Raw genomic sequence first — 18,886 nt, 5'->3', positions numbered from 1 at the left:
TCCACGGCAAATTTCAATGTAATTATTATTCAATTCCGCTGTTTGATATAGGTAATTATGTTCAAGAAATCCAATATCCGCTCGAATGACCACATGTTAAGGAAATGAATGGGGACTCTTCATAAAAACTCCAGAATAGTGTCTTGTAAAAATACGTGTATTGCCTTGATGACGAACAGAGATGGAATGAATGAACCTAAAATTAATTAACCCCAATTGGCTTGCGCGTGTATTTGCTATCTGCAAACGAGCAGGCTCTTTGCTCGGACAGCAACAATTTCGGAATAAAATAGTAATAATAATAATAAAACAAAAAATAAAAATAAATGTCAAAACTACCTTAACCTAAAGGCTAGTTTGGATCCAGAGTGCTCAATATGGACGCGTGTCCAGTGTTGCATTATTGGACAGTCCAGATCCATCCGCAAGGCGAACAGCCGCAGGTAGCTGCTGCGACTGACCCGCACGTGACAAATCAGAGAAGCGGTTTGTTTACGAGTGATTGCTGCGAAGCTATCCATCTATTCGCGCATTCGCAAACGTAAAGAAGTAAGTTTGTAAAGACAGACACTGCGGACGAGATTTGCACCGCTTTCAGAGTGTTATTCACTTTACAATGCCTCCAGCAATGAAAAATAATCAAATACAAATTTCTAATCTCTATATATAAAAGTGAATTGCTGTTCGTTAGTCTCGCTAAAACTCGAGAACTGTTGGACCGATTTGGCTAATTTTGAAAAAGATACCCTTTAAAAAAAGATACCGTTCTTGATTTCGGAGATTCGGAAAGTGATTTATTAATGATTAATTCAGACAATTTAATGAACTCGCGGCAATCAATTCGTGAAAAGCTTCAACTTTAGCTTACTTAGAAACCCTTTTTTCGGGCTGGGGCCGTACCTCCTGCAGGGCCCCCGCGCCTAGGGTATGCGCGGGGTAGGGTGGGACTTGACGATCTGCAGGTGTTGGGAGCAGACCGCGGGCCCCAGAGTGTTTAAAGGCACCGCTACCGCTACCGCACTAAACGACTCCCCTGCACTCTTACAACCGACGTCCAATCTTCGTCCGGGTTCAGCACCCAGTCAGACTAGTGGGTTTCCCGCGGTCAACACTACAACCAGACTCGTGGCGCCAGCCCGAGGACGCCCGACTGACGGGTCGTCGAGGCGATAGTCGACGACTTAGAACTCTTAACCTAAGTCCACGACGCTGAGTCCTAGTAGCACAAACCAGATGCTCACTGAATTAAAAGGCCCTTCATTTATTTGTAGAAATTAACAAAGGCAAGGATTCCACGGAACGGATTTTTTTTTTCTTTCGATAATACCCTGTCCTAATATTATGTTCAGAACTTCCAACACATGCATTTTTTTCTCAAAAATGTCGTGGACGCAATCCAGTAACAAAATTGAACTATTTACCGGCATCATATATCGCTTGATATGTTTGTTCCAGCACTTTTCTTCCCATTGAATCCATGCTGTTTCCAAGACGAAAATGTACCTTGAAGAATTGAGCGTCGAAACGGTCAAGATCAAGGAGCTTTCCAGTGCATTGTGACACTTCAGGGTGGGAATAACTCCAACGTTGACGCTCGGATGTTATTGGATCTTTCTAGAAGGGTAAAATAATTAGATTTAATACATCATAAAATACTTAAAATTGAAAGTTTTATTTATGTATATTTTTTTGTATGTATAATATGTATATGGGCGCAAACGCCACTGTTGGCAATAATTAACATAATAATATATAGTTTAGTTTATTGTATGGTAATATTTATATATTATTAGCAACAAAACTGTTATTCTACCATATTTAATAATTAGCAGATACTGTTTTGATGTGAAAATGTTCCGAATATGTTTAATGTTTATATTATTGTTTAAAAACACAAATGACTGTATAAATGATTAAATATGAATAAAGCATAAATATTAATAGTAATTTATATTATAATTAACAGTACTAATAATTTAATTAAGTATTGTAATTGTTATGCAAGTATGTTGTTGGCGCCATCTTTTATTAGGCTGGATAATAACAATGTTAGTTAATATTACTTAAAAGTAATTCATGTAAAATAAATTAAATGTGAGTCATGTAAAATCACTAAAATATGTATTTTGAATATTAAGCTATGTTTTGTGAATTGTTTCGCAGTAATTACATTTGTTTGTATAAAAGAAGTTGTAGTTGCTATAACCAACACAAAATGGCTAATTGTGTAAAAACCACTGAATAACTCAGGCGTGGCTTTTTGTTGTAAACAAGTAATGTTAAAGTTTTATTGAATTGTATTGTATTTTCATTGTAAAAGAACTTATGTGTGTAAATCCTGGCTTAACGCCGACATATATTATTATAGTTTTTTGGACTTAAAGACAATGCGACTAAGTGATTATCGTAACCCATAGACATATTGTGAATGCCGCTGCACATCTTGAGACACTACATTGTAGTTTGAAAATACATAACAGCGGTCCCATCCTTCAAACCATAAAGTATGACTGCTTCGCGGTAGATGTAGATAGTACTTACGTATTTTACAGTATTTCGCCCTACCACCATAATGGCTTATAAAATTGTTTTGTTTTTTTTTAAATTATAATACTATGTTATTACCTATTTCTTTAGAGAAATTGATATTATCTTAATGTGGGATTTGGGTTCCTGCACAGTCGCATTATTTTTTTTTTTTTTTTTTTTTATTGCTTATATGGGTGGACGAGCTCACAGCCCACCTGATGTTAAGTGGTTACTGGAGCCCATAGACATACACAACGTAAAATGCGCCACCCACCTTGAGATACAAGTTCTAAGGTCTCAAGTATAGTAACGACGGCTGCCCCACCCTTCAAACCGAAACGCATTACTGCTTCACGGCAGAAATAGGCAGGGTGGTGGTACCCACCCGCGCGGACTCACAAGAGGTCCTACCACCAGTAAGTAATTACGCAAATTATAATTTTGCGGGTTTCATTTTTATTACACGATGTTATTCCTTCACCGTGGAAGTCAATCGTGAACATTTGTTGAGTACGTATTTCATTTGAAAAATTGGTACCCGCCTGCGGGATTCGAACACCGTTGCATCGCTACATACGAATGCATCGGACGTCTTATCCTTTAGGCCACGACGACTTCGAACATCACTCGATATAATTGGGCGTCAAGTTACCATAGCAAAGTTTAAAGTGTCAATTTACGAACCTTGTTATACAAAGTATCTGCCAAATTCTTAACAGATTTACAGTCAGGGTACAGGCCAGACATTCCGGAAATTACAAACCTTTCGCCGATGAAAGGTTGCTTCGGTATATCTTCTAGTACCTTGTTGTCTTGAGGTGTAGAGGCCATCATAATAAATTATTTGGTAACTTTTCTTATGTTGCTATAACCAAATTGATAAACAAATTCAATAAACAACCGCTTTATATAGTAAACTAGTTCATTTTGTGAGCTTAATTCTTTTTAAAATGTAAGTCAACAATTAAAGCAATTTAATTCAAGTATTAAATTAGGAATTGCACAATTATTGCATGCTTGTATTTGTTTGTCTATTCAGTGGTCAAAAGATCAGACGGTTCAAGGGATCAGTAATTTAAAATTAAGCTTACAATTTTATCTGCCACTGAAGTTAACATCGAAAAAGAGAAGTATCCAATTTAGGTGTAAGGATTACTTGTGATCCGGAGGCCTTTTCAGTTTCATCAGGATAGATGGGCGAGCAAAGGCTCAGCCAGGAGGGGTGGGATTTGCTAACAGTTGCCCGAGCGCCTCCAAAGAAGACTTCATATTTGAAGGGTAGCTCCTTCGTGAGTTAAATGCATTCACAAGTGGCGCGCAGAGCACTCCGCTCAGCGGCTTATAAGGGGCCATTCCCCCACCCGGCGGCTCGTCACTCCAAGCACCCAACACTAATTACTAAATACAGTATTTACACAACAACAGCAGTCAGCTACAACCGGGTGGGGCTCGCAACCGGCCCCATGCTGTGGCCCCTCTACAAGTTAGGGGAGGGGCCATAGCACAGTTTTGACGCTCACCCGCTCTGGGCCCGCTGTGCTTCCGTTTTATTAAGCTAGCGCTTGATCCTGGAACAACAAGTCGCCCAGAGCCTTTGTAAACTCCTCCTCTGGCGAAAAATTGCCTTCAAATGGGCTGCGACTCTGCCTCTCGACCTACTGACACAAGAGTTGTCACCTAGTCTATCGCGCCCTAAACGAAATCGACAGAGCAGGATTCTGCATCATTGACACCATCAGGTGTCATTCAGGCCACAGTGGTGGCACTCCGCTGTCATGGAGCAACCGGCCGAAAGTAAATGCAAAAGGATAACAAAATGCATCGACCGGAAGGTTGGACGCCCCCAGTCACAGTTCACGCAGTCCGCGAATACCGGGCACACCGCCTCGACAGTGTGTTGATTCCCTCCTGTCACCCACTTAAACAAATAATATAATCCACATAAATTTATAATAATGAATACTGCGCAGTTGGTTTTTACAAGGTTAACTTGTAATGTCACCGCATAGCTAAAATGCACATGCACTTGTCGTTAACGAAAATTATACTTACAAATCAATAATGATTTATTCAAAATGATTGCTTTTGCATTTTCGTAATTGACTTTTAGTTAGCAATTATTTTTGTCTAAGTATCGTTCGGTGAAAGGTCATCCTTTCCCTCCATTTCCTGAACATCTTTAATATTTCAAGATCATAATTAGGCAAATAGGTTCAGCCGTTCTTGAGTTTTAGCGAGACCAACGAACAGCAATTCATTTATTACATTATATTATATGGTATATGGTATATAGTTATATTATATTATATGGTATATAGTTACTGATTCTGACTGGATTTGAGTGATTTGATTTAAGGCATTTGTTCTATTTAATTCATGTCTGATATATTTTCATTAATTCACACAAAATTTCTAAACACACGCATAAAATTTGACAACCAATATATATGTCAATTCTTTTTCATTTAAATATGAAATAAGTCACTATCCGAATATTGTGTATATTATATCCTGTTCTTTATTTGAGGGGAAAGTTAACCGTATTTACGTAATAAACATTAAATGTTTGACAGTTACGAAACCCACGAACTTGGAACCACGAAAATCGGACTTGACTCGAAATTCGCAACGTACGCCTGCATTTTAGTTAAATTAGTTTTTATCCAAGCCAATGCTATTTGTGAATCAGTGAATAAATATACATTATGTATTTGAATTTTTTTTGGCATAATGTTTCATATACCCTTTCAATAAGTATTGACAAAAGTAATGCAGCATTTAGCTCCAGCCTAGGTATTGTTAGTGGCTTCGCGCGTGGGTTTATTCACGACATCGAACAGAGTAAGTGTAATTCAGCCTTACCTGTTATGTGACCACACGAAGGTATGCACAGCACCCAGAAGCTGCACTGTTGGTGTTTATATATCTATCTAAATTGATAGGAGGCATCGCAGCTAAATTATTAGCAAATTGTACCCAATCATTTACTAAATCATTAGGTAAGCGTTCGTCCCCACCCTAAATTATGAGACCAAATTTTTTGTATTATGTCTTTGGCCTTTATTATAATAGGGCTAGCAAAACCCATAGGATCATAAAATCTTGAAATATAACTCAGGACTTCTCTCTTTGTAATCTTAGAGCCTTGAAAGGGTTTTGGGCTGCTTATGGTGAAGCAGTCTTTTTTAACATCTAAAGTGATACCTAAGGCTTTCATGCTAAAACTATCCTTTTCAAGATAAAGCTTGCTGAACTGTTGTTCAGTTTCAGGTATGTCAGATAAAATACTGGGTGTATTGGAAGCCCATTTATGCAGATTAAAACTGCCATAGCTTAACAACTGGCACAATTGACGTTTAGCTTCAAGCAATTTGTGCATGTCTGAGCAAGAATACAATACGTCATCGACATAGGTGCAATTTTTAATTATAAATGATGCTAATGGTAGATCAGACTCATGCCTTTCTACAAGCTCTAATAAGCAACGCGTTGCCAAATAACTTGAAGACTTAATGCCATATGTGACCGTATCAAGTCTGATACAACATATAGGTTTCTCGGGGGATTATCTCTCCATAAAATGTTCTGGAGCGCAGAGTGATCCGGGTTTACTAGAATGTTGCGATACATTATCTTTATATCTGAACTCAAAGTGAATTCACCAAACCGAAATAATAAAACTATATCAAACAATTATTTTTGTACGGTTGGACCATTTAATAAAATATCATTTAGTGAGACTCTCCTATCAGTTTTCATAGAAGCGTCAAATACGACTCTAGTGCGAGTGGTTTTATTTTGTTCATGAACCACAGCATGGTGCGGCATGAAATAAATTGCATCTTTATTGAAATTGTATGAGCCAATGTCTATATAGTGCCCATGTCTAAGCTCTATATACTCATCTATGAACTTTCGATATTCTGTCATTAAATTAATGTTCTTCTGCAATCTTTTTTCTAGATTGAGAAACCTATGTAAAGCTAGGTCAAATGAATTGCCTAGGGTTTCATGAATGGTAATGATTTCTAACTTAAATTGTAAGTCAACTGTGAACCTAATGTTTTCTAATTTGACTGACTCTTTGAAAATTTGCTCTGGCAGCTGTTGTTCTGAATCACCCTCTTTTAATAACTCTAGAACGTGCTCTACCTCCCAGAACTTTTTAATGCGATCATTGAGATCTGTGTCACATTTAGCACATACAAGTGATACAGCCTGATTTTTTATAATGTGTGATGCTGTGGCTCCAGCTATAATGACTGTGTCCAAACTTGGTGTTGAATATATATGGAGAAGATGGCTGCTGCTGCTCTGGGTTAGTGCTACCACATAAGGGTAATGGTTTCTCAAGCGGCTGTATTATTTGAAAAAATACATCTGCACCTATCAGCATATTTATCTCTGAAGGGTATTAAAGGTGGTATCAGCTAATGTGATTCCTGTTGGTATGAATATGTCTTGCAAGTTAACCTCTTTCTGCGGCAGGTTGCAAGTTATTTTGTCTACCACATGACAGTTAACAAGTGTAGTGAATGAGGACGTCAGAGAATGAACTTTGTTTTCAGTTACCCCGATTAAATTGATATCACTGCGATGAGGTGTGAAACCTAATACTTCTACAGCCTTTGTAGTAATGAGTGAAACTTGAGAACCAGAATCAAGAACAAATTTTACATGCACTTCCCTGCCAAATACTTGTATTGAAAGCAAAGAGGTAGTTTACCAGCGACTTCAGCAAATCAACATAATCAATCAGACTTCAATACTTACAAGACAGTAAAAAGCATACGCATACGCTAAAGGAACAGTTACTACGCCTTCGAGACTCCAGTGATCCGGAACTGGCCACAACAAATCAGGGTGAGGTCGAAGATAATTTTGGCAAGCACCTCGATGAATTATACCTATCACAATAAATAATTTGGATATATCTACAAAGTGAAAATAATGGAAATGTACAAATTAAGATTTTTTTTTAATTACTAATTGGGTGGACGAGCTCACAGCACACTGGTTTTAAGTGGTTACTAGAGCCCATAGACATCTACAACGTAAATGCGCCACCCACCTTGAGACAAAAGTTCTAAGATCTCAGTGTAGTTACAACGGCTGCCCGACCGTTCAACTCGAAACGCATAACTGCTTCACGGCAGTAATAGGCAGGGCGGTGGTACCTATCCGTGCAGACTCAGACCAAAATCGATAAAAAATGGAGCGTGTGTAATAAATTGTTTGACTACTGTAATATCCAATAATATCCACCAGTAATATCCAAGCTTATAAATAAGAAAGAACCGGACAAGTGCCACTGTGTCACTAAAACTGCCCTATGCCGACTACAAGCTAAGATTTTTCGTAAACAAAGAAACTCTTTTGTAGCAACATGGAGAATAGGCTATGCATGTCCATTATTCTGAGACGTTTTTACTGGTGTTATAAGATCTTCTTGCCACTTGCTAAATTCGATTATTGTCCTTGAAGTTGGGAAGTACCCTATAGATTTAGATCTGGCACCTGTGGCACTGCCTGGGAGTACCATATTTATGAGGGGCTTCGACCGTGACCCCGGATAGGCCGCATAGGCAAGGAAATAACCTTGCCCAATTTCTAAATTCCCGGGAAGTCCCCTGTGGACAGAATGGAATTGAACAGCCGTATCATATAAGACATGACCGTTTCGGGAAACTGGAGAAATCCTAGGGAGGAAATACCGTCCTCACGCTTGATGGAGAGTCGCAATTCGATGGGAGTGATGAAATTATCATCTCCCCCACGGTGGTACCGGCGAGGCTGGCTACGCTCTCTTCCACCGATTGGTGAAACGCAGCCTCTGAGGATACAGTCATTAAGAGCGAATGCCGCTTCAGTATTACGGCCAGCACATCGGCGCGGGCCTGAGCAGAGAAGCATCGGTTGCCCCTCTCATCCACTAGTGGACAAGTAGGGGCAGGCCGATTTGAGAGCTAGCGACAAAGCCAAAGATTGCGGAGGTTCTCGTAGATTCTCGAAGGGCGCAGCACGTTCTCGGGGGTTATAAAAGAGTGACTAGTCACGTCAGCGTCTGGCGCCACGTTGTTTTTAAAAAATAAGAGGTCAGCTTCTAGCACCACGTTGTTTAAATAATGACGTCAGCGTCTGACGCCACGTTGTAATTACAAATGACGACGTTAGCGTCGCTGACCATCTGTTTACAAGCATAACAATAAGGAAACAGTAACTAATCTTAATTAACTAAATAATGACTGGCGGTGCGCGCTCAGCACCAGCCATGTTTTTTTTTTTTTATTACCCTTGTAGGCAGACGAGCATACGGCCTACATGATGGTGAATGGTTACCGTCGCACATGGGCTTCAGGCATTCCAGGGGCAGAGCCAAGCCGCTGCCTACCACTTAATACTCTCCACAAGCCTCGTTTGTCATGGAAGGACATGTCATAGCGTTCGGGAAACACCGTGGAGGGGAGCTCATTCCATAGCCGAATGGTACGTGGCAAAAAATACCTCTGGAAACGCACTGTGGATGACCGCAGTGGCTCCAAGTAGTATGAATGAACTCTACTCCGATGGCGGGCGGTACGATGGTAAAAACGAGATGATAGGATCATCTCAAACAATTCCTCAGAGCACTCCCCATGAAATATACTGCAGTCTGCAGTTCAAAACAGAGAGAACCGAAGTCCCTCCGCAGACCTAGAGGTTCCAAATGATCTGTGAGAATGGGATTTTCCACAATCCGAACGGCCCTCTTGTGTATGGAGTCAAATAGAAGCAGCTGGTACTGGACAGAACAGCAGACATCTCCCCGGACAAATACGCACACCCCGGCTTTACCCAGGAAGGTGTGCTCCAATGCCTAGCCATGTTATTCTAGGTACAAAGTATCATCCGGGGCAGATAACTTCGTCTTTGTCATAAAAAGTTTTTTTTTTTTTATTGCCCTTGTAGGCGGACGAGCATACGGCCCACCTGATGGTGAGTGGTTACCGTCGCCTATGGACTTCAGCAATGCCAGGGGCAGAGCCAAGCCGCTGCCTACCGCTTAATACTCTCCACAAGCCTCGTTTGAAGAAGGACATGTCATAGCGCTCGGGAAACACAGGACAGGCTGCGTCGTCTCAATGTGGTAATGTACGGTGTCAAGCTTTCTTAGGTTTTTTATGGCTTAGATGGGTGGACGAGCTCACAGCCCAACCCGTGTTAAGTGGTTACTTGAGCCCATAGACATGTATAACGTAAATGCACCACCCACCTTGAGGTATAAGTTCTAAGGTCTCAAGTATAGTTACAACGGCTGCCCCACCCTTCAAACCGAAACACATTACTGCTTCACGGCAGAAATAGGCAGGGTGGTGGTACCTGCCCGCGTGGCCTCACAAGAGGTCCTACCACCAGTAATTACGCAAATTATAATTTTGCGGGTTTGATTTTTATTGCACGGTGTTATTCCTTCACCGTGGAAGTCAATCGTGAGGATATCTTAAGTACGTATTTCAATAGAACAATTGATACCCGTCAGCGGAATTCGAACGCCGATGCATCGCTACATACCAATGCACCGGACATCTTATCCTTTAGGCCAGGACGACTTCCAAAAGCCATATTTAGTAATTTTTTTCAGCCATATTTAGTACAAATAAAATTAACATATTAATTTATGTAAATATTTAATAATTGACTCGGTAATTCGTTTTTGTATTTGTATTGATGTCATAGGCCAATCTGTAGCAGTGTCATTGAATAATGAAAAATATGCACTGTTTGTGCATTAAAATTACAATAACAAATTACTGTTGATTTAGTAAAAGTAATTCTATAACTTTTCTTTGTTGACCTTTAATTGGAAGTTCTTTTCGCTAGTTTAATGGTATTTTTAGATTACACGTCGAATTTAACAAAAAAAAAATTGCCCCCAAGAGCGGCGCCGCCTAAACCCTATTTTAAGAACGATGTTTATTTATTTATTTATGACTATTTTTTGTCAAATGACGTTTCCTTTTTGAATCGAGGTTTGACCACTCAAGTCCTCGGATTGGTTGCGTTCTTGGCATTACTGGTACTCATTATCGATGATGATTACTTACCAGGAGGTGGGCTGTAACAATCAGATGGCCAAATTCCCAGATCCAATTACTGGTGGTAGGACCTCTTGCGAGTCCGCACGGGTAGGTACCACCACCCTGCCTATTTCTGCCGTGAAGCAGTAATGCGTTTCGGTTTGAAGGGTGGGGCAGCCGTTGTAACTATACTGAGATCTTAGAACTTATATCTCAAGGTGGATAGCGCATTTACGTTGCAGATGTCTATGGGCTCCAGTGACCACTTAACACCAGGTGGACTGTGAGCTCGTCCACCCATCTAAGCAATAAAAAAAATCCAAGAAAAATCTGTCCCAAACGAATATCCCAGAAAAGGTAAACCGGTAGCCCCAAATCTATTCCAGTTTCACCAGGAACAGTGGGTGAGTACGAACTCGGTCAGTAGAGATGAGATCCGCCAATAGCCGCTCAAGTGTCTCCAAAGGACTTCTCGGCTCACGGGCTGCTGCATCTACGACCGGGTAGGAATCCTGATCCTGATAAGAATATTCAACAAGAAACGCATAGGCTTGGGGTGAGTTCTGTCTCATCTGAGGATCGAACGTGGACAGCTGAGCAAGAGAGAGTTTGAGTTTTAGTTAGTTAGGTTTCAATTCTGGCATGCTCAGAGTAGCGCAGTGTACGAAAGTCTTGCGAATTCCAACAGGTTGAAAAAACGTAGTCAGGGTCATTAGGCACTAAAACAAGGAGGCGATGGTATTAAATAAAAACACTTTAATTAATTTAACACCTGTAAAATTATACCGAAATATAATTTCACGCTTCACTTATTTCGAAGGTGCTTTCAAAGGTAAAATATTCTACGTGATTTAAATTACAAATGACAGAAGTATAAAAAGATCGGCATCGATCCCTAAAGCTTAATCTTTTAGATTCTCCACAGGTCGACGTTCTCTAGACGTGATTTTATTGAAAAATAAATCATAATTTGTTTAGTTAAATTCAAGTCATCACTTTCCAACATTTTTGCTATAAGCCTATTTACGTTTTGGAATAAACTTAATTAAAAGGTAAGACTAAAATTAGCCACCTTCTTTGGTGTAAGACCACACGTGCGGGCTCCAGCCCGCTGACCGACGGTTAGTGAGCCCATTTCTGTTTTGCATCAATCAGGGTGAGTTATTCGAACCGCGTCGAGTTGTTGGGCCGGGGCTCCCAAATACCAACTACTTTCATATGACTCCATACAGAAGAGAGCCGTTCGGATTGTCGATAATCCCATTCTTTTGGAACCTCTGAGTCTGCGGAGGGACTTCGGTTCCTTCTGTATTTTGTACTGTGTGTTCCATGGGGAGTGCTCTAAGAAATTGTTTGAGATAATACAATCATGTCGTTTTTACCATCGAACCGCCCGTCACCGGAGTAGAGTTCGTCCACACTACCTGGAGACACTGCGTTCATCCACAGTGCATTTCCAGATATCTTTTTTGTCACGTACCATCCGGCTTTGGAATGAGCTCCCCTCCACGATTTTTCTCGAGCGCTATGACATGTTCTTCTTCAAACGAGGCTTGTGGAGAGTATTAAGCGGTAGGTAGTTTGGCTCCACCCCTGGCATCGCTGACGCCCATGAACGACGGTAACCACTTACCATCAGGTGGGCCGTATGCTTGCATGCCTGTTCGGGCAATAAAAAAATACCCTACACGGTATATGTGGGTTCTGTCTCGAAGGAACGTATTGGTTACTAGGGACTAAGTTATTTTCATTGTCTCCTCATGGAAAAGTTTGTCTATGATATGTATCTCAAAATTTCTGTTCAAACATCAGAAACCTTAACGTCGAATTTTCTTTTTGTTTTAAATTGATTGCTATTACTTACGCGTTAAGATAGTGTGAAAATTACAGGATTGTCTAGACCAAGATAAAATTAATCATATTACTCAACTCAACTCATTACTATGCTGTCTCATACATTTACTATTTTAAAATATTAATGATAAATATATTGCACCATATTGAAGGTAAAATGAAGGCTTCAGCAGGCAAAACTACCACAGATCGAGGTGTGAAGTGTTCAAGGGAAAATGACAGGATTGTCATCTCAGGAATGTCTGGTTTATTTCCTGAGGCGCGTTCCGTCCAAGAATTTGCTAATATTCTTTACGATAAGGTATGGAATAGTGTAATACTGGCCCATTTAATATAATTTCTATAATTAATATAAGTAGTATTCGCCCAATGGTCGAAATTCGAACATGACCACCTCTAGATTTAGATACATTTTATCCACGGAATAGATAAATAAATCACGGAATAGATAAATAAGGTTGGAATGGTAATGTAGGCGGGGCAAGCGTGCCACAGTTATGTTTCTACAATCATAACTCGGCCGATTCTTTCATTCACCGCGTTTAATGCGCTTCGGACTACTTTGGCGAACAGATCTCCGCTTTATAGTGCCGTGTTGTGCAATTATAACTTGTAAAACAAAAAATCAGACCTCAAGTATAGAGCGAGGAGGTATATCTTTCGATCGGTAAGTCGAAATTACCATTTAATTACAATATTATTTGTCTAAAACATAAAAATATACTGAGCATTATGAAATTCCAAACATTAACAATATTATTGCAGCAAGTTATAAATAGCATACATTGCGCGATTTGTACTCGCCCAATGAACGCAATGACCAAGTCAGCTTCCAATGTACTACATGCATTGCGTTCTCTACACTTCGATCTTTGAAATTTCGGCCTTTGCCCTGATTGGCTGTGGTGTAGTTTGTCGATAGTGAGGTGACCATGTGGTGAAATAAAATCATCGACAGAATTCTCGACTATATTTACATTTGACATGGAGATTTTTTGCAATATTTTATATTTAAGTAATGATACCTAGTATATTCTTAGTGAGACGTATTTTGAGTAAAATAAATATGTATTATTATTATTGAATTATTATCATTGAATTAATGTGAAGGTATAATATAAAGGGACATGTAGACCTCTCATTTACGGGTATTTACTATATTGTCTAAGACGTATTAAAATCTAAGTAAAATGCTATTTGACTTATGCAGTAAATTAAAAATTTTAGGTTTCCTAAAGAACCTAACGCCAGGGAACAATGGATTGACGTGACAGATAGAGGAAACTGGAGACAAAGACGAGTAGCATTTGCAGTAAACATTTTACTGAAAATGATTTTACCATAAAAAAATCAGAATACACTTAGTTTTGAAAAATTCATTCGCAATTTATTAATTATTGCTATTGCTATTGCAAGCGCCAACTGCTTAATATATACGTTTTATTCCAGGGACAGTGACTATTTGTAATTAATAAATGTAAAATAGTCTTTTTTTTTTCAATATTTATTTCATGTTTCATTTTCTCCATTCATTCATCAGATAATTTATCGATCAAGAATATCGATTTTATCAAGCACTAGCGTGTATGAACATTTCTATTGCCTTTTTGCGTGTGTGAGTGTGTATGCCTACGGGTGTTTTGTGCTAGTTTGCGAACGAATATCTGTCCTGAGATTTATGTGTGGGTGTTTTTGTTGTGTGCGAAATACTTATAATCACAGTATGTGTATGTGTAGAAATTAAAATAGTGGGGATGAAGCGGCGACACTGGTTCTGATACAAAATTAGAGCAAAGGCCTTTCCAACCTTATTTATCTATTCCGTGATTTTATCTCATGGTTTGTTTATTACCATTTTTTCTTAAAAATGTTAGTTATTTGTTTATTAATGTGCAATGAATAATAATTATTCTACGTTTCTCTTTCATAAATACCTAAAATAGTATACTATTTTCATCTTATATGTAAATACATTCAGTCCCACAACTAAGATTAACCTAATAATAGCACTAATGTGGAAATCCATCAAACAGTCAGCAACAGTCCTTTTTTATATTTGGCTAAGATTAAAGCTCGATTGGGGCTGTATAACTACGATTTCTTCCACACTAAACAATTTTATTTTTTTAATTTGAAGGTAAATCCTGTTACGTCAGAAAACAATCGTTGGTTGTATACACCACGAGAAATTGGCCCGTATTCAGGGAAAACACCAGGATTACAATATTTCGATGCACAATTTTTTAAAGTACATGAAAGACTTGGAGAAAAAATGGATGTTATGTCCAGGAAGTTATTGGAGCAATCTTACCAAGCTATTTACGATGCAGGTAATCTTCTATTTCCGTTAAATATTCGGTTTTATAAAAATCGTGATGATATTCAAATAAACAATTCAATCAACTTTGATAGAATGGCACCATCTATAGAATAGAATAGTTGTAGCCGTGAGTGTCGTAAAAATCAGCAGCAGTAGCAACCCCGAGGGAAGGTACGGTGGGAACTTCAACCAATTTTCCCATACCAGACCCTACCGAAGGCCTTCATGATATCAAAGCTCGCACCGTGAGTCTCGTCCTTGATTTTTGAATCCTCAGCCTAACGATGAATGAAGCTGGCGATCTTTGAATTACATTAGAAGCCGAGTCTTAATAACTCGGTCCAGCACCTTGGAAAGCATGAAAGTTATTGCAATAGACCGCTATGGGATCAGTACATATAGACGTTGAGATTACTACGCTGAATGTAGTGCGCACTCTTTATTCAATAACCACTGAAAGAAAAATTACCTTGCATTGACTTTATGTATTGGAGAGTTTGGATTAGGAAAGGAAGAACGCTAGAGGTAAAACCAAGACCATACCCGGATAAAGCGTGGGACACGATGTGCGATCGACCACGTTCTTTGTGAGGAGCCAAGGCAGAGCCTGGAAGGGTCTCCAGTCCACCCTGCGTTTGGTCGCCGGGAACCATTCCGGCTTTTGACTCCGAGACGGTTGACGGGATAGCTTCCCAGAGCAGAAATTAGTAGTGATACCCGGGTTCAGATCTACTATTGACCGGCGGTCGACAGCGGTGACCGTTTCATTGCGTCACCCTATACCCCCGTCAACAAATCGCACTCTACGGGCTCATACACACATCTGCTCCGCATGGTCCAAGCATCACCAAGATTTTTATTTATTTTTATTTATTTATTACACTTCATGTAAAATTTACATTGGCGGACTTAATGCCTAAGGTATTCTCTACCAGTCAACCAAAGGCAGTGCAGAGTAAATAGTGGTAGGTGCAATGAAATTTATATTAGGTAACGAATACATACAAAAAAAGTATATCTACATATATACAAAATCACATATACATATACATATGCATACATACATACATACATACAGATACACACACACATACATATAATAGTTTACTCACTTAAGATTCACTCACAACAAGAGAGATAATAGAGGCTATTTGGCGGCGGATCGGGTGCATTGGAAGTACATCGCATGTGGTCGCGATCCTCAGTAGTGAGGGAACGATATAGAAGAAGAAGGCGGCGGAGTCTAGTGAGGAGACGGAGAAGGTCTTACCACCCGTTATGTTTACGACTCTCGTTTAGCACAACTCAGGAGTCACTTATAGGGATTGCACTTGCGGGTTAATCCTACGGAAACGGAAAGCACCCAAGTATGATGAAAATTCAAAGTCAAATCCAAGTCCTGCGATTTGATACTGTACCATCCGATACTCGCCAAAATGGAATTGGAAAATTGTAAGAACGGGAAAATTGTCCTGATTGTTTACCTACCTCACCCTACTAAAACTATAGGCATCGGGATTGTACAATATACGTACTGATATATAGGTTAGCGATCAATTCAAAGCCCACTTTGCCGATGGTTGTAATTGATTGCAACGATCTATTTTATAATTTGATAGCTTATTCAAAATACCTCTATCAATTATATTTACAGAACAAGAAAATTATGTGCAATAATAGTCCTGAATCAAAGCATATCTGTAAATCGTTGATGTGAATAAAATTTGCTTTATTAAGATTACTAAAATTCTATACCTAAATATTTATATACCTAGTCTTGCCATAAATACTGAGACAAAGGAAAAAAAAATTCTATTGCAAATAACATTTATTACTTTTACAGTGTGTTAGTTTAATAGATAAATATAAAACAATTTAAAGTATAAAAAGCTTATTCGAAGTGGTCTCCATTGGCTGCAATTCAGTCCTTTAAACGTTGAGGCCAGTTATCGATAGAAGCACGCACTCTTTCCATGAAAAAAATTTCCCTGCCGATCGTACGGATTGTTTTAGGGACTCCTAATTATCATGGCGTTTAGAGCAAGCCGTACTCTCTAAAACTGACCATAAATCATAATCCAATGGATTAAGATCGGGACTAGACGACGGCCAGTCTTCAGCTCTGATGAAGTCCGAAACGTTCGTTTCCAACCAAGACTGCGTAGACCGAGCTTTATGACCTGGCGCCGAGTCTTGCTGGAAGGACCATTCTTGATTATTGAACATGGTGTTGTTAAGGAGCTTCACTACCTTCTTAAGAATGGTATCTTGATACACTTGTGCCGATGTTTTGATACCTTTTTCACAAAAGTATGGCTCAGTCACTCCTTCATAGCTAATACCCCACCAAACCATCACTGAAGTCGGATAGTGCCCACGTTGCACTCTGTCGACTGATTGGGAAGCTTCCTTAGAGCTTTGAGCATAAATACGGTCATTTTGTTTGTTAAAATGTTGTTCAGTTGTAAAAAAATTCTCATCCGTAAACAAAAAAATTCTATAACCTCCCTTTGCGTACCGCTTCAATAGTTGTTTCGATTTTACCACCCTATTCTCTTTTAAATTATCAGTTAAGTAATCAGTAATTAAATGACCAGTACGTCTCTTATAGGCTGCAAGTCCTAAGTCATCTTTTAAAATACGCGACATGGTTCTAGGTGCTATCTTCATCTATCGAGATAAAATCTTTTGCTTTCGGACAGGATTTCTTCGAATTCTTTCCCTTACTGCATTGACCACCTTTTTCGTACGAATACTACGTGGACGGCCAGATCTTTTTCTGTCACAAACAAAGGAGGTCTCATTGCACCTATTAATAGTCCGGTACACAAACATTTTACTAATACCAAGCGTGTGGAGAGTTTTAAAAATAGCATTTGGCTCCATACCTACTTTGTGTAATGCAATCACAGCGATTCAGATCTCTTTCTCACCCTACTCCATTTTAATATCGCAAAATATTGTACAGTGTATTGGCGCCAAAATGAGAAAACTCAATGAGCAATCATATAAAAATGACAGATTCCAAATTCAAATGTAATATTTTGTTTAATTTTAATTGTAACAGTATTTATTGCCAGACTAAGTATAATCTGATCGAATGTGGAGACAGGTAGGTAGATAGGCAAAAGGTGCCAATACTTTGAAGGGTACCAATACATTGTAACGACGACTCTAAATATTTGGGGTTAAAGTATGAAATGGCCGATTTGTACTGACAAATTGAAATTTGTATTTTTTTTCATTTAACATATTTATTGAATCAAAATATCTACCATTAATATAGATCTATACATTGCTGCCATTTGATAGGAAGGTCATTTATGCCTTTGCGATAGAACTCTGGTGATCGAGATTCAACAAACTGTGTGTAAGCATTTTGTACTTGTTTCTCGTGCTGTATGAGGTTTCGCGTTATCATGGAGCAATAATGGTGAAGATCGATTCAGGAGTCGGGGCTGTTTCACTGAAAGTTTTTCTATCATTGTTCGGTATTCGGTACAGTAGACATCTGCCGTTATTGCTTGACTAGATTGGAGAAAATAATGAATAACACCTGCTGAGACCACCAAACAGTTATTATTACCTTTTTATTGGTAAGCTTTGCTTTAGGACACTACTGCGGCGTTTGACCTGAGGTCAGCCATTGTATTTTTCGCTTACGGTTATCGCAAAGAATCCACTTTTCATCACATGTCACAATTTGATCCAATATTCCTTCATTTCTGTATCGATTCAACAAGGCAACACAAATTTCAACACGCGTTTCTTTCTGCAGATCAGTCAAATCATGGGTCATGAGGCACTCATTTTTCATATTTTTTTATTTTATTGATTTGACGCAAATGAGTCAATATTGTTGGTAAGGTAACGTTAAACCATACCGCTAATTCCTGGGTAGTTTGGCTCGGATCGGCTTCCACCATATCTTTCATTTCATTGTTATTCACACATTCGTCCACGCGGTTCATCCTTCAAATCAAAATTTCCATCACGAATGCGTTTAAACCAAAATCGCACGGTACGTTCATTAACAGTCCCCTCATCAAATGCAACATTGATATTGCGAGCTGTTTCTGCAGCCTTAGTTCCACGTCAGAACTCGTATTCAATAGTCACCCGATTT

At 39.1% G+C, this 18,886-nt stretch overlaps 2 protein-coding genes across 2 annotated transcripts in view; one reads left to right on the top strand and one right to left on the bottom strand.

Moving 5' to 3' along the window:
• Window positions 1-1,260: 1,260 nt before the first annotated feature.
• LOC149501343 (fatty acid synthase-like) lies at window positions 1,261-3,441 on the bottom strand. The gene is made up of 2 exons (XM_089733644.1): window positions 3,214-3,441; window positions 1,261-1,614 (listed from the first exon to the last, which is right to left on the bottom strand). Exons 1-2 carry the CDS (start codon window positions 3,361-3,363, stop codon window positions 1,414-1,416), a joined length of 351 nt encoding a protein of 116 aa, XP_089589770.1. The 5' UTR covers window positions 3,364-3,441; the 3' UTR covers window positions 1,261-1,413.
• Window positions 3,442-12,597: 9,156 nt separating this feature from the next.
• Window positions 12,598-18,886, top strand: part of LOC114247718 (fatty acid synthase-like) — a 46,283-nt gene continuing 39,994 nt past the window's right edge. The window contains exons 1-2 of the mRNA XM_089733480.1: window positions 12,598-12,741; window positions 14,578-14,770. Of these exons, the coding sequence (XP_089589606.1) occupies window positions 12,598-12,741; window positions 14,578-14,770 (337 nt within the window). The remainder of the gene's footprint in view (window positions 12,742-14,577; window positions 14,771-18,886) is intronic.

Source organism: Bombyx mandarina, chromosome 16 (assembly GCF_030267445.1).
Source record: "Bombyx mandarina strain Sakado chromosome 16, ASM3026744v2".
Lineage (NCBI taxonomy): Eukaryota > Metazoa > Arthropoda > Insecta > Lepidoptera > Bombycidae > Bombyx > Bombyx mandarina.
The sequence above is the reverse complement of the archived record's forward strand: the minus strand, read 5'-3'. Positions and strand labels throughout refer to the sequence as shown.